Source organism: Lonchura striata, chromosome 6 (genome assembly GCF_050655825.1).
Source record: "Lonchura striata isolate lonStrDom1 chromosome 6, ASM5065582v1, whole genome shotgun sequence".
Taxonomy (NCBI): domain Eukaryota; kingdom Metazoa; phylum Chordata; class Aves; order Passeriformes; family Estrildidae; genus Lonchura; species Lonchura striata.
The window spans coordinates 28,742,649-28,759,047 of NC_140708.1; the positions used below are offsets into that span (position 1 = coordinate 28,742,649).

Sequence of the window (16,399 nt, forward strand, 5' to 3'; positions counted from 1 at the left end):
ATGGGGCAATTTGCACAACCCCCAGCCCTATTTACACTGACCAAAGGGCGAACCTGGGAAAAAAGCAGGAGCACTGGAGGATGGGAAACACACAGCAGTTTGGCAGCAGAGCAGCAGAGGGAGTGGAAGGAACGAGGAAGCAGCTGGTGAATAGGGACTCCCTGCAGATGGGAGAGCAGTCAGGGCCCAGGCATTACAGGGAGAGTAACTGAGGTCTTGTCAGATATTTTTTAACATAGAAGGCACAGCTCCATACATGAAGAGGGAGAGGAGGTTCTGGAGTTATTGATGAGGAACAACTCAACCCCACCCAGCTGCAGCTTCTCCCATGGCCAAGGCAGCACTTGGCTGATTACAATAGCCTGGGAAAGAGCACAGGAAAGGCCTGGGACCCCAAGGCCAGCCCACAGAGAGGCACCCCAGCTGCTGCCACCAGCATCCAGACCCAGTGAAAAGGGCCAAAAGGAGAAGTGGCAAGCCAGGGTGATCTCTCCCCTGCACCCCTAAGCGCTGGCGATCTCAGGGGTGCAGCATCAGACAAGCAAGAGCAAAGCCTGGCCAGGGGCTTGCCCGGCTCCTGACCGCTTTTGTCTGTCCAGACGTGCAGCTCCTGCGCCAGCTCGGGGATCACCAGGAAGGTCCGCCAGCCCTGGCGTTTCTTGGATTTGAGGATGTCTCCAAAGATATGGTCTCCGATGTACAAGATATCCTTCCCTTTGGCCCCCAGCAGGTCACAGACTGTGTCCGAAGAGCCTGAGAGAAGAATGGCATGGCTCAGAACAGTGAGCCAAAACAGCTGCTTGACCGTGGCTGCCCTGGACACAGCTCACCTGCTTGGGAATTCACCCACGAGCAGCTTTGCCTATGCACACCCCTACATGAATGGCAGCAACAGAGGCCATGCTGCCTGCCCCACCATGTGAGAGAAATGGAGCCCTGGGCATCACAGACAGCTCTGTATCCACCCACTGCCCTTCCCTGGCTTGGTGGAACCTTCCAAGCATGTTCACGCTGGTGGCAGCACCTTGAAGTACAGCTGGGGAAACTGCACTAGGCCAGCTGCAGCCACCCCTCCACCCAAAGCCCCGTAGGCATTTCCCAGACCCTCCCTGGCAAGGAAGAAAAGGACATTTGAGAAGGAAGGGGTCCATCCCTTCCCTGCACTTGTGCAGCTCTGATCACGCAGAGCTTCTGGTGCAGTGTGCAGAGGGCACAAAACAATGCACTTTGGGAAGCACAACCTTGACTGGCAGAAGTCCTTTCACAGCTGGAGTGGCTGAAGGCCACATCAGAGCCACTCCACACAACAAGAAGGGCTCCTGCCTCACCTCCTGAGTACACAATGCCGTGCTGCAGTGGGCCAGTGTAAGTACCAATCTTCAGCTTCCCGGTCACCTGTGGAAGGAGGTGTTGTGTTAGTGCTGAACAGCTCATGGTCTGGATCTTTTCTATATTGATACCATTGATATGTCACTCTTTGTCTATCTGTCTCACTCCCAAGCAGCACAGAGGTGGCTTTCCTACTGTCACCTGCAGTATGTTAGGGAATCCAGCAAAGCCTCGAGGTGATGGAGCTGCTCAGGAATCACTTAGAGGAGACTCCAGCCCACAATCTCTAGGGTAGGTCCTTTCTAAACACTGCATTGCCCATTGTCACTGAGGAAGTGCATTGTCATAGAGGAGGTGCAGGAGCCCTTCCAGCCATGGAGGTACCCTCCATGGCCACTCACCGTGTCCACCTGCCGCAATACAGTGCCTTCCCCAAAGAAGAGGGGTTTCCGTGCATCCACCAGGATTAGGTCAAAGTAGGACTGCCATGGCCGATGGGCACTCCCAGGCTACAAAGGCAAAAACAAACCCCAGAATCAGGAACAACACAAGAAAACCCACAGAGTTTAACTGGAGTGTCATTGTCCATAGCCAAAACTTTGGGTCATTGCTGGTCCATCAAAATCCCTTAGCTCATACCTCCTGTGCTGAGCTGCCAGCATCATCTCCTAAAGCATTCCCATTTAGCCAGAAGCCCATCCCATCCCAGTCCTCGCAGTGGAGGCTGAGGACAGCACTGAACATCCCTGTCAGGGCACAGCTGCCACATAAAAAGAAGCAGTAAATGACACCCTGCCACTGTTCCTAAAGGTGACATCCCACACACATCTGGACACATGCAACTCCACAGCTGCAGCTTACAAGGCCATGCTGCTGCTTTTGCCAAGAGTGGGAAATGCCTGAACTCTATTCCAAGAGATTTGAAACACAGCCCTGCCCAAAGGATACCAAGCCCTTTCTGCTCCATGTTTCCGCACTTTGTGAGATCAAGACCACAGCAAGGGGCTTCTTTAGCTATCAGTTGTGATGAGTATCTATGCTCTCAAAATTTCCCTCTTGGCTGCCTTCTGCTTTTAAAGCAGTGTGTGAGAACATATCTTTTCAACATGAGATAACCTCTCACTGGGAGACCGAAACAGCAGTATAAGTTTGTATTATAAATCTTTCTCCAAAAATTGCAGGGCTGAGTCTTAACCTCAGAAAAATAAAACAAAAAAAAAAGCATGACTAAAACTTCTGGAGTTATGATAATTAAGGTTTTTATAAAACTATTTCCTTGCCATCATGGCTTTTTTAAACAACCTCTAAACCATTGTGCATTATTTCTAAGAAATCTGGCGGCAAAATGTCACAGTTGAGACATTTTATCACTGAAATAATGTTATCATTAACACAGATTATAATTTAAGACCAGCTGATGCCCCTTTTCTCTTTGTTATATTGTATTTGCTTTGATCTCATTCAAACAGGACACAAAACAGCAAGTGTATTTTAACCAGATTAAAGCAACTAATCCCATGCAGCCGACGAAGCAGGATTAAAATGCTTTCCAGCTACACAGATAATTAGGCACATCAGTGTCAACTGCAACTGCAGTCTAGAATTCACATACCTTTGGTCCATGTGGGAAGTCAAACAAGTAAGTCATAATTTTCTAAAAGAGAGAAAGAAAGCATTAAAATATGTGCTTTTAGACATGCATTTGTGTAGTTTATAAAAGTGTGCTTTTATGCTTTTATCTTTTAATATTACAGAAGTTTATTTTTAGAATTTACACAGAAGTCAGCATAAGATCTGGAGACAAAATGAATGGAACAGGACAATGATAGGAATCAAACCAGTAGTTTTTATAATCCAGTAACACAGTTGCCTCAGAAAACTGCACACTGCTTCAGGCATATCTTACAATGCTTTAAATAGCATATAAATCTTTAGATTAGCAGTGTTGCAACATCCTGACATTCACCTGGAGTTGGAAGTAACCATGTTTATTTCTCATCTTAGCAGACAGCCCTTTCTGGGTCTCAGACCTCTCCAGGACCTTGGTTTGGTGACCTGTCTATACTCAGACTATCTATCTCACTTGAAAGGGAATGTCTGCATTTTAAAGTATGCTAAAATCCAAAATTGAGCATCACTTTCCCTTACAGCCTTTTAGTTACTGAGGAACTGAGTGAAGCACAGAGAGACTTAAACCAGGCCTGTACTAGCTCAGTGCCAGAACCAGGATGACAAAAGGTGATGACTCAAGACTTCATCTGCAGCCACCACTAACCCACTCTACATGTAGATTAGAAAACACGCGATTCTCCACCAGAAGATGTTCCATCAAAACCCACCCAAATGACTGGCTGGCTTATGCTTATTCCATGAAACACCAACCCAACAATTGAAGCAGCACTTACGTCTGTGTATTTATAGTCGCTGTTGGTGACAAGAAACACCTTCCCCACTTCATTCATGCGGCTGAGCAGCAGTGGCAGCTTCCCCTGCAAGCCAAGGGGAACATCCGAGTCACACACAAAAGTTACATACGTACATCATGGGAAAAACACTCAACTATGATCCCAACAGACAAAAAAAAGGCAAATCAAACCATCGAGCAAGCAAACTCACGTGTTGTGCACTGGCCAGAGCCAGGAAAGCTGCTGGTCCATCCAGGTAACCCCTCCAGAGCACAGCCCAGTGGAGGAAGGCGAGGGGGAAGGGCTCAGCAGGGCTGCAGTGCCTTTGCCAACCACAGTGCCAGGCACCCTGTGCTGCTCCCACCGATCTGCTCCAGCTCCAAGTCCGTTCCCGAAATGGGCCCAGAGGCAGGTGAAATCTGAGCTCACGAGCCACAAGTTGGAATGCATTATAATTCCAACCTCAAATTAGGGAGAATTTATTCCTGGGGCTATTTTTATTGAATCTGAAATCTCAGTCCATTGCCAAAATAGCTGATTACCTCACTGAACACTTACCTAGGAATTCTGTAGGCGTGTAACTAGAAACAAAGTTAACTGCTTTAAAGTGATAATCTACCACAGAGCTGATCTAAACTAAAAAATACTTACTCCGTAAGTGGTCCTGAGAGGCCTTGCACACTGCAGAGATTGCAGGAGTAAGGGAACCACTGGAGCTTGCTCAATTAGATGTGCTGAACACACATTTTGGGGTTCTCAAGAGACTAGACACTGGTGAGCTTTTCAGGATCTTTCCCTCAGTCCCTCATGGCTAAATGTGACTTTCTTGTCACGTGGCTAAAAAGATGCTCAACTGTTGCTTTTTAAAGAGAGGTTTGCTTGGGCAGAAAAACATGGGCAGGGAACACAGTTGCTTTCACCACTGAAAGACACAACATGAGTTCTGCCAGTGTGTTCACCTTGATCACATTTCCTCTGGCTTTTACATTTTATGTTTAAAACTGTGCACACCAATACAAAATCATGTGGATCACTGGCTCAGAATAAAGGCTGCATCTGAACTCTCCACTTTGGTTATTACAACAGAAATCACAGCCATATTGTTCTGTGATTTAGTAAAGCAAATCAGCACGTTTATTTCTTGCCTGCTTAGTCAGTACTGAATGTCACATAGCACAAGTAAAGTAACTTCACACTTACATCTTTCACCACGTACTTCTCCAGATTCTCAAGGGTCTTTTCCTTAAGCGATCCCTGAAATAGAAACAACAGAACCCAGTGAGGTCATGGAAACTTATGATGTAAGAGACAACAAAGTAATGCCAACTTTCACACTTTAAAATGCTGTGAAAGTACAAACCAGGGCGAATCTGAACCAGTGACTCTAGAGATGAGAGGCTTTGAGTAGCAGGGACCATCACAAACTCTGTGATCCATCGATTCCCTCACCATGGTAAATAATCCACTTCAACAGCATTTTAACCCTTTCAGAAGGGAATACAATAGAAACAAACAAAAAATAGATTTGCCATACCAAACAAGACAGTTAACGACCTGTCTCCAACACTGACCATAATGCTTTAGTCAAAGGCCAACTCCAACATGTATCACACAACACTGCATAAGGAAAGAAAAATAGGTTCCTGACTTCTGCATGGTAAAAGGACCACCACAAGTACAACTGTGAGCAGAGTAATCCTCTGATGGTTCTCCATCCCACCCAACAGACTGCTTGAATGAGGGGGAACAAGAAAATCAGGTCTTTAACCATACGTTAATGTTCACAAAATTATATTCGAAATTTGTGCACAAATGTGTGCAGAAGTTGAAATGCTTCTCTCTAATTAGAGAACAGCTGATCTATTTCTCTCTTTAATGCCAGTACTTTTTAGACAATGTAGGAGAGTGCCAGTGTAAACAATTTGCAGTAGAATACTGTTTTAATTATTAGGACAATGTACAAGCTGTGGACTTGAAGTGCAAATACCCTCGCGGCATCACACTCTAAAACCCATGAAATAGAGCATAAAAATGAAATCTGGGCACAATAAAAAGGAATAGGAAGCCAAGACAGGTATGTTCCCATACCAGGAGGGCAGCTGAGATCTGGACTTACTCCCATACCATTGCAATCTATTATTTGCTCACTAGGCGGCAAAGCAGGGCCCTTGCCCAGAGCAGGCAGAGAACGTCTGAACTCAGGAGTTCCACACCAGCCCCTCCAACCCAGTTACAACCACACACATCCCACGGAGTTCTTGCAGTCACCTTGTAATGAACCCAGTCAACAGCATCTCTAACATCCTGGAACATACTCCTGAAGGACATGAAGAGGTCTCCATCCTTAAACCCTGTTTCACAGCTGTGAGGAGACAGAAGAGAGATTTTAGCAGTCAGTCACAGCAGGTAAGAAACACACCAAGGAGTGAGACAGTTCAAAATGCTGTTTGGATCTTCTGTTTTCATCTTACCACCATGGTTTCTTATCTACTGCTTTACTGCAGCTCAGGCTTGAAAGAAGGCTACAACTGCAGTTTAACAGGACCAGGAATGTCTGTGCCTCCACAGCTGTACCACAGCTTGCTGTGACTGTAACTCTTACTTCTCACCCACGTTACAAGAAGGTAAAAAGACTGCAGAAAACTGCAAAAATGCCATTTGCAGCATTTAACAGAAGATTAATGGTACTGATGGAATAAACAAAGTAGTGCTCTTTCTCCCTCTTTCTAGTACTAAAGAAGGGAGAGTCATGGAAATCAATTAAATGTAATGTTGCTGAGAGGAGGAATTGCTTCTATGTTAAACACTTAGAAGTAACGTTAGAAATTACAAGATACTCCGGAGGTATCTTTGAGACAGCATGACAGCTTGCATTAGAAGAAATCAAGAAGGATTACAGAAAGCTGTATTTATTATGACAGCAATCATCATGCCTCTCCTGAGAAAAGGTACTTCACCTGATGGATTGCCAGCATAAACAGCTCCTCTGCTCCCAGGTGAAGCCACTGTAAACTTTTGCCTTCTACTCACATATATGCAAAGATGATCCATCACATCAGGTGATGAGCAGCACAGAAGCATTCACATTTGCCAGTTCAAACCACAGCTTGTTTTTATGCTTATGTTTTTGACAGCAAGGTAAATACTCATGCTGCACAGCCTTTTATACCACACTGAGCACTTCACCTCTAAGTGTGTAATGTCCTTTATTACGACATGAAGCACTTGTGGTAACTGGCTGAGGAAATTCAGCCTTTCAGTTACCAGCTCAGACATGGCTCCAATGGATGCAGGTACAAAATGAACTGAATGGTGCCTGTAATCACCCTGTAAAAAGTGTGCAATCCTACCAACTTCATCCCTCCCTGGGATGTTGGTACTGCTGTACCCTGTGAAGGAAACCTTCATAAACTGTACACAGAGATCAACTCAGCACCACAAAATTATAGGAGGCCCACCAGAACCACTTGAGTGGTTTTGAGCACTCTATCTGTGCTGAGTAGCTCTATCTGTGCTGTATTGCTCTTGTATAAAACAATAACAATCTTACTGTTCCATCATCATCTCAGAGTGGAGGGAATACAAACCTCGTGTACCGGTCACAGTTAGTAAAGAAATCCACCAGGCAAGCCAACAGGTAGGTCTCTGCAAGGAAACAGAGTGGGATTATAAAACAAGGATAACATCACACAGCCTGCTAACTTTAGACTTTGTGCCCAAAGGAAGAAAAGGCAAAAAAAAAAAACCAAACAGAAAAGTAGAGTACATCAGCAAAGCTTTATTGGCTTAAAAAGCACAGAAAGAAGCCTGTGTTGGCTCACATTAGACTCACCTGGTAGATTGAATAACGTGTTCAAAATGTAAAACCTATCTGTGTCATCCCTCTGGATAAATTTATTTGGATACTGCTCCCGTGTTTCAGGCCTGAGAATAAATAAAGTGGAGAAGAGTGAAACCACAAAGCATAATGAAGATAAAGTGTGCTGACCTGCAAAACAGAGTTGTAGCAGGGTCCACTAACCAAAGTCTGCTGTGCTTTAATCAACTCTCAGCTTCCCCATATGCACTGTTGGCAGAAGAGGAAAAGTGCATCCAGGGGTGTTCCCTGGGCTGTGCTGACTCCAGCAGAGCCAGGACCAAACCCTCACTGCTGAATCAGCAAACTGAGCCCACCCAGGGACACAGAGTGGTCGAGTCCACAGCTCGACCTTAAGCCCATGCTGCTGGCTAGGAGAATGCTTTAAATCATCTGCACTTTCATTGTTTGCTTATCTTAAACTCTCCCCCACTTTCCATGTGTTGCTGCCCACTCTCCCAGCAGCTCTCAGCCAGGCATACAGGGCTCTGCTGCAGGAGGCTTGTGTGGGGCCCTCTGCAATTCATCAGCAGGGTGGCAATGACTGAACTCATATCATTATTCTGGTCTCCTTAATTTCTGGAGCTAATGAAGATCATATTAGGTTCAAAGAGGAACTTGAATGCACATAAAAGTGGGTTTTTTTCTAAATTTTGAAGTCCTGATGCAAGAATTTAGAGGCCTGCAATGACAAGGTTTGTCACCCTGGGGCCCCTGAGCTTGCCTAGCCTTCAATTCATATGCCCTTGCAACAGGAACGTGGGAGTGGGGATTTGCTGGGACACATGAGGAACATGGCAGTGCAGTCCTCTCTGCTTCCTAAAGCACCTTCTCTGGGACAAGAAACACAAGCAGCCAGGGAAGGCTGCAGGAAATGTAGGCTCAGTCTCAGTTCTGACACCCTCAAAGGTCAGAAACACGAAGGGCAGAGCAAGATTATTCCTACCCCAAGCCAGTTCACACCCTCAAACTTTCTAACAATGGCTGTGGAGCTGACAGTCTCATGGGGCACAGGTCTTCAAGCAATGACTTTGTCTTGACTGACAAGCTGCTGATGTTAAACTCTGCCAGGACAGGTGAACAACCCCTGGATGATCCCATCAACTCTTTCCCACAGCACATGTTCCTCTACTCCCAGCTTGCTACGGATGTGCCTGAGGTGGCACAGCCCTTCTCCTTGTAAACATCTAGGCTGTTGCTGTACCTGAGACAGTTCATCCACAGCAAAGGGAGCTGTAGGAACACCAACACAGCCTCTGCTGTTAGTAGAGTCCCTGTGACTCCATATACAATGGGTGCCCTGAGGATCACTGAGACACAATAGACTGTATTAAGATAAAAAGAACAGCCAAGAGTCTGCACTCACCCTCTGAGAAAATTAAAGCCATGTGCACATACTAGGAGGTTTCCATAGGCATCCACTTTCAGCAGGTTTCCATAGTGGGTGTCAAACACCAGGCCTCTGTTAAGAAAGCAATTTAGGATATGAAAAGGAAAGTGCATTAAGGGGTGACCATTTTAGCAGCACTCAGAACAGCTCTAGAACAGCTTTGCTGACTTGGCATGGGGCATCAGAACAGAGCTGCTGTTATGATGCAGATGGGGTCCCTACTGTCCCTTTTAGCTGGCAGCAGGTGAGCAACCAGAGCCCAGCATCACCAGGCAGGAGAAACACTCGACCTGCTCCCCAGGGCCTCCAAAGGCTCAGCTGTCATCTACCAGAGCAGCTGAGGGCCTCTGCCACACCTGACACCCCTGTCGGGCTGCAGGGAACAGTGAGCTGTGATACAGGAATTTCTCTCTCTTTCATGGCTCTGTCACAGACAAAGCCAGATGGGGCATGTAACCATGGCACAATACTTTGGACATGCCCAGCTCTGACTCTGGCAAAACCCTGTCTCATCTATCCAGCAGCTTGCATCTGGCAAACACAGCCTTCCCACGGAGATATCCCTTCTGCCCCCTCCCTGGGATGGAGGATTTAACACAGCTCTCATCACAGTTTGTGAGGGGCTATGCCTTGTTACAGGCAAGGACACAGCCAGCAGCAATTCTCAGTGTAAAACACACTGAGAGGAGGAAAGCAAGGAGGCTGCCAGACTGAAACTGGAACAAACCAACAAACCCTCTGGTCCAGTCTTTTGTAAAGAAACTCCAAAGGAGTCAAAGAAGCAAAATCCAGCAAAGGCACAATTGGTAAGAACTTGAAGGTGCAGAGTTAGATCAAAAGATTTGTTCAAAACAATGTCTTGTTTACCTCTTACACCAGAAGACAAAATATAGGAATTTAGTAATTCTGCACTATTAACTTAGTGTAAAATTATAAAATCAAAAAGTTACTAAATCAAGTGTTTTTGACATTTGATTCATCTTGACAAGAAAACTTGATTGGTCCCACTTCTATTCTTGTTTACTGTCACCTTAATTTTCAGGATGTCTTATGCACCACAACACTACTAATTAAAATCATTAAAGAAAAATGTTCTGACACATCCCAGCAGCCTCTTGGACAGCAATGGCTCATCCTCCCCCTGATTCTGATTTCACTCCCAATCCAATTGTGCCTCTGCTGTCTTTGCTTTGAAAGGCTATTTTTGGACCATGTTTTCAGTAGGGTTTTTTTTCTTGCACACTCCCTCTTTGCTGGCAAGGGCTCATGTGTGCAAAGGCCCCCCCCACATACTGGATTAGTCTTCTCCCTTCCCCATGATCTGTGGCCAGCCATAGGCTTCACATCCCCAGCTGAAAAGGTGGCCTCACATGTCACCTGTGAACTTCACAGAACAAGAAATTGGGCCTCGAGCGGGCGGGGTCGGTACCCGTTGGTCATTTACCTGGTAGGGAATGCAGGATCATACACAAAATTGAGCAGCTCATGAGGGTATCCAATGGAAACTAATCTTTCTACGGTCAGGTCAAATCCAAGAGATTCGTATTCAGGGGATTTATACACTGTACCAAGATGAGATTTCAGTTAGAAAATTTGAAAACAGCTAGGGGGTTAAACAAGAAGGCAATTAAAAATAATGTACCCATTCTCCCTCCTCCACACACCATTCCCTCCTTTGTCCCCCAGCCCAGAGCATGATGGAATTAGCTCCTGTCCCAGGGCTGCAGTGAAGCAGAGCTGCAGTTTCAATTTCAGCAGCAGAGTGCACCAGATGAAATATCCATCAGTTTATCACAGCTCTCTGCATCAGGAAAAATGTATTTCAAACAGCAGCTCCTCTCCCTGCAGTCCTGTTAGGCAGATGCATGAACACTCCCTGTTGCATCTGCTCCAACACGGTTTTGGTTTGCTATGTTTTTGCAAAGCTGATAAAGAAACCAATAAATTGTGGGGGGACATGTACTGGAAGTTAGAAAGCCTGAAATTCATCACTTCAGTGCTACTGTTACTGCTCTGGACACAGTCCCAAAGTTCAGTATTGCTCCAGATTTCATCTCAGGGGAATTAATGTTTGCTGCAGACTAAGTGTGAAGGTAGAGCTGTCAAGTTAACATATGATTTGTTTGTTAATAACACCATATGGAACTGCAAAAAATCTACGTGTTATTACCCTTGTGCATCAAAATGCTACTTTTTAAAGCAAGCTCACTGCTCTCACATGTCAGAGGAGCTGCTCATCTGGGACACACACCTTCCCTTCACTCCACAAAAAAGATACAGACTTGTTCAACTAAGTCATTCCTACCATGCAGGCTCTCTCTCTTCTTCCTGCAAATGACCTTCCCAAGTGCTGAAAATGTTACTGTTTAATCAGATCATTAAATTACATCTAAAAGGCAATCAGGACAGATGGAAATCACAGGGTTTCTCTGGCAGTATGTTTACTCTCACTGCATGTCTGCAGAAGCCCAGAAGATAAGGGGCCAATGTGCATGTTTCAAACACTGAGACAGCTGGATAGTCCTGAAGCTGACCAAGGATTGCTGGTAATAACAGCCAGGGATTGTTGGTAATAACATGTCGTGAGAAAGAACAGGATGTGGCTGGAGAAGGGGGCTATGTGGAGGTAAGGACAGCACTTTTCTGGGCAAACGTCCTTGTTCTGGCTCCCAGAGATAAGCACAGCACAGCTCAAGTGCAGGAATGAGGTTGAGAAGTGGGTACGGACTGCATGGAGGAGATCAAGACCACCCAAGACCCTCCAATCCATTTTCATTCAGGTCTGGAAGAATGGAGCACACATGGTAACTAATTTCCATAGAAAGCAAGAGCCCTGTTTTCAAGGTGTGCCCCAGGATGCTGGGCACCTCATGAGTACTGCTGCTAGGACTGGTGATCTCTTTTTCCACTTTCTTCTTTCTCTCTCTCTTCCCCTCTTTAATTAATCTCTTTCTCTTCCCTTTTACCCTACCCCTTTATCCAAACCCCACTGCTGTGTGCTTACACTAGAAGGTCAGGGATTAACATACCAATTCTCATGCCAAGTGTAATTTACTAATAAAACTTTGTAAGCTTCTGTGGACCCCCTGGCTTTCCTCATTCCTTTCAACCACGAGCACCTACAAATCCTGGGTGCTCCCTTCCCCTTAGGAGTGGGATACTATAATGTTGCTGTCTTAAACTGATCCTAAGAGAAATAAATATAACCCTTGACTGCAATGAAGGTTACCATGAGTTCAATGGGTCCAACTGCCTCCAACACTTGAGTATTTCAAATTTAGCTGAAAACGTACAAGTTACACAGTAAACTCATTAGAGGACAGACTGCTTTTCCTGAGAGACATCTAACACATCCGTGGGCCTCATTATTTATATTAATACACATTGTCTGTACTTTGCCCAGTATTCACCAGCATATATATATATATATATACTGTGGGATACAGAAGTTTAATGTGAGAGGAGAAAGAAATATATAAAATACTAAAAAAAAAAAATTAAAAGGCAATGACTTTAGATGAAACAAGACTGTCAGAAGACTGAAAGCACAGTACCCATGACAGAGGGCTCCTGTTTCTCTTAATAACCTCAAAAGTACCAGAATCCCAAGAGTTAATTTTCCCCATTAAACTAACAGCATTGAAAATGTAATAAGCAAACCTGTAATAGTCTTAAATAGATAACTAAAATCAATAAAGCAGTTATCAAAATCTCCAAGCAATGTCATACCAATGGCAAACATCAACAACATGATACAACATTCAATGCACGTAGTCTTTTCTTTAGGAAAGGAAGGATTGATTGAGCTATAGATAGGAATAAGCAATCAAAAGGTACAGCTAATGAAGGAAGCAGTGACAAACAAGGTAATTCTGGGCAGTGAGCTAGAGTTGGAGGGAGCAATAGGCAGTTAGGTGATGAACAAAATTGTGAAAGTGACACCAGACCATCATCTGGAACAAGGAATTCCTCTGATTCAGGACAGTAAAGGCACTTCCCAGGGAAAACTCTTGTAAGTGCACCTGCACACATTGTCAGAATGTGAAAGCTCTGTAAAGCTCCCCGTTAGGTGAAACAGGCACCAGTGCCCCGCTCTGTCCATGGAGCTGCTGCTCCTCCTTCTCAGCCCCCTGGGAAACTGAGCATGCTACCAACTTAACCCATAACACATCACTTCAAACAAACCATTTCTCCAAGGAAACCCTGGTCTTTCTGAAGTCACCAACCATGGTGGTGCTGCCCAGACAGGAACCTGGGCAGGAGCACACTGACATCTTTGGACAAGCAGAAGTGGTTCATCAACAGCTCCAGCAGAGCTTTTCCAGGGAAATTGTAGGGCTTTCTGATGAGCAATCTGTGTATCTAACACTCCACCAGGGAACAGCTGTGTGGGACACAAGGTCAGCTGCTCACAAAACACCCTCACTCAATTTATTTCTTTCTGTATTTGCCCCTCCTTCTTAGAGAATCACCACAGACTTTTAACTCTCTAAGAAAACAAGCTGAAGCACCATTAGGAAAAAGGCTGAAGAAAAGGTCTCAACCTCAGCCTTCATCATCCCAAGTCTCTGCTGAGGCAGTATATCAATTAGGATTACTCTAAATATTTCTTTTGTGGGGACAGTTATTCCCCTTACCTCTCAAGCCCTAGATTTTGCTTCCTTGATATCTCTTTGGATAAAACTAAACTATTAGCTCATTCATGCCTCAGATCCCATCTCTATTTTTCTACTACTCCACAATATCTGGGAAATGAGAGCCTTCTCCTTGACACATGAACTAAACAGAGACACAGGAAACTGGACTTGTGAAAGGGAGAATAAATTTTCTGTAGTTACCAGCATACTTACTGTTCCAGATAAAATTTCCTTTAATTAGACACACATCTGGGAAGAGACTGAGAGCTCCCTGAGCCTACCCTGACAGCACCCTAGACCACAGCAGCCTACACCACAGCACTGGCTGCATCAGCTGGAACAAGCCACAACCCCCTGACATTTCTCATAAGCCTATTTGAGTCACTGGAGCTTCCTCTGGGCAAACAAACCATCCACCTCCTCAGACGAAGAATGGACAGGCTGGCATCACTGCAACTCTGGCAGCATATTTGGGAAAGATGCCCCAATTACAGGTGTTAGTCTATTTCAAAATTGTACTCAGGGCTGGTTGTTCTCTCTCATGTATTCAGGCAGCCATGAGGAAACAGAGTAGATAGGACAGATCAATACTTTTTTCTGATGCATGATTATGGTTTTTAACTTTGCTGGAATATCCCCTCCCTCAGACCTGGTTGCTGAATCCTGTTACCGCTGATGGAGATAGTTTGTGTGTCATGGCACCATGATGAATTCAGCTGTTTGCCATGCAGTCTCCTGTGCCCAGCTCTTTCACCCAGCTGAGAAGGGCACAGTCTTTGATCATTCCCAGCTCTGTGACAGGGGAGGAGGCAGAGCCACAAACACAGTTTCACACCATCCTTGCCCAACACACATGGGATGACAGTAAAACCAAAGCACGTGCTACAACTGATTCTGATATTTCTTACTGCTTGATGACCATGTCTCTGCCACAAAGCCAAGTCCCAGAGGAATTGTTATTTTAATAGTACTGTTCCAATACAGGCAGACGCTTCAGCAGCACAGGGCAATCAGCATCCAGTGCTCATGGATTATGCAACCAGGGTGGAAAGAAAACAACTAAAGGTTTTAAAAAAACAGAAGCTAGCTGACAGCATTCCAGCTTCCTCTTAATACCATTACTTAGCTTAACAATACACCATTAAAAGGTAAAAAGCAGTACCCCAGAGTGAACACTGCAAGCCTTCAGGTCTGTGATGAGTGCGGGCATCCCTGACTGACACAGGACGTGCTAGCAGGGAAGCTGGTCTGGAATGAGCAGGGGTTGTGCAGTAAGGTATGCAATTCTCATGCATTTGTGTGGTTGTGTTTACCTTTGCTGCCAAGACACATACAATTACAATTTTATAGCCTTCCTGAAAAGGAAAAAAAATAAAGAAAAAGGAAAAAAAATAAAGCTCTCTACAGAGGCTCCAGCTTATGCAAAATGCTGCTGCCAGGATTTTAACTCACATGAGGCAGATGCAGATTCAGAGTGTCACTCCAGGCTTGACGGAGTTACACTGGGATCCCCTGTTAAAGAAAAAAATCAGACTGATTTTAAAACTGCAACAGCTCTGTGCCATGTGGGACTGTGTCTGCTGGAGCTCTGTCCTCTGGCAAACTCAGAAGCTGGCCTGGCAGTTATTCCAAATACACTTACAACTGATTTACAGAAGAGGCACCGTTGGTAATCGTGCATCCTACAGGCAAAATTCTGTCCTCATATCCACAAAGCAGTCTTAGATCATCAGCTCAGGGATAATTAGGAGGAAGAGGCTACAAGCACATTGCCCAAGTGATACAAACCCTTCATGCTTCCCTCAGACACAGAGCAACTGGTTCAAGAAAAGGTCTTGTGCTCTTTTTGCAGCTTTTCCATTATGGTCCATTCCTCAGTCAGTGACAAATTACTGTTTTCAGGACACTCTTTCACACCATACAATGCCTGCATGTGTCAATGCAGGAGACTTGGGAGACTGAGTCAGCAGCTACTCTGGGAACCTGAGAAGAGAATTTTGCCCTACACCTTGAAGGTGCTCCCAGTGAGAGCCTCGCACACCGGGTCAGTCTGTGGGGATGTCTGCATTTAAACACACCCTGGGACACGCTTTCACTTGGGCTTTCACAGGATCAGCCAGCACCAAACCTGCACACAGAGCTGCACTGCAGCGCTCTCACTGGCATGCACACACAGGGAGAATGCCAGAGATACTTTCCAACTTACAGGTATGCACAGAATAATCAAGAATCACCTTTGAGATCCAATTTGCACTAAATACAAAGCTGAGCTGATTGGAATGATGTTGCAAAAATGACCCACAAAAGTATTCAGACCTCCTGGAAGGCTAGTGCAAGTGATGGCTCTGCTGTGGGGAGGAGAAAACCCTTTAGGAGCTGCCCATATCTTCCCTTGTTGCTCCCACACACAAAAATTCAGACAAGAGCACTTCTCATTGAAGATGTAACATGGTTTGTTCCAGGCTTGCCAACACTTCTTGCAGGGTACTCATAGATCTTGGGAGATAAGCAGGAGTTGAAGTTAAAATAATGACCCCTTTCTGCACTGCTTCAGTTGTCTCCCATTTGTGAGATGTATTTGCTGTCTCAAACTGCACACCTGCAAGCAGTCCTGCCTGCCATTTCATTTCCAATCACTATGGACTTGGTGCTGGGAAAAGCCCTGAATTGGGAACAGTGACAACACACTGATTCCCCAAACCACCGTGGCAGCTTTGAGAAAGCAGCTCTCCTTCACCAGAACCCTCATTAGGAAGGGAAAAACAAGCTCAGGCAGTTGCTA

The 16,399-nt window shown here is 45.2% G+C and overlaps 1 protein-coding gene across 4 annotated transcripts in view; it reads right to left on the minus strand.

The window, feature by feature from the left end:
• NT5C2 (5'-nucleotidase, cytosolic II) overlaps positions 1-16,399 on the minus strand; it is a 59,584-nt gene that overhangs the window by 3,244 nt on the left and 39,941 nt on the right. For all 4 annotated transcript variants that reach the window (XM_021536323.3, XM_021536324.4, XM_085583674.1 and 1 more), the window contains 11 exons: positions 10,425-10,542; positions 8,957-9,052; positions 7,567-7,658; positions 7,322-7,379; positions 6,003-6,096; positions 4,935-4,988; positions 3,735-3,818; positions 2,942-2,983; positions 1,731-1,838; positions 1,329-1,395; positions 583-753 (listed from right to left, as the gene is read on the minus strand). In XM_021536323.3, coding sequence (XP_021391998.1) covers positions 583-753; positions 1,329-1,395; positions 1,731-1,838; positions 2,942-2,983; positions 3,735-3,818; positions 4,935-4,988; positions 6,003-6,096; positions 7,322-7,379; positions 7,567-7,658; positions 8,957-9,052; positions 10,425-10,542 — 984 coding nt within the window. The remainder of the gene's footprint in view (positions 1-582; positions 754-1,328; positions 1,396-1,730; positions 1,839-2,941; positions 2,984-3,734; positions 3,819-4,934; positions 4,989-6,002; positions 6,097-7,321; positions 7,380-7,566; positions 7,659-8,956; positions 9,053-10,424; positions 10,543-16,399) is intronic.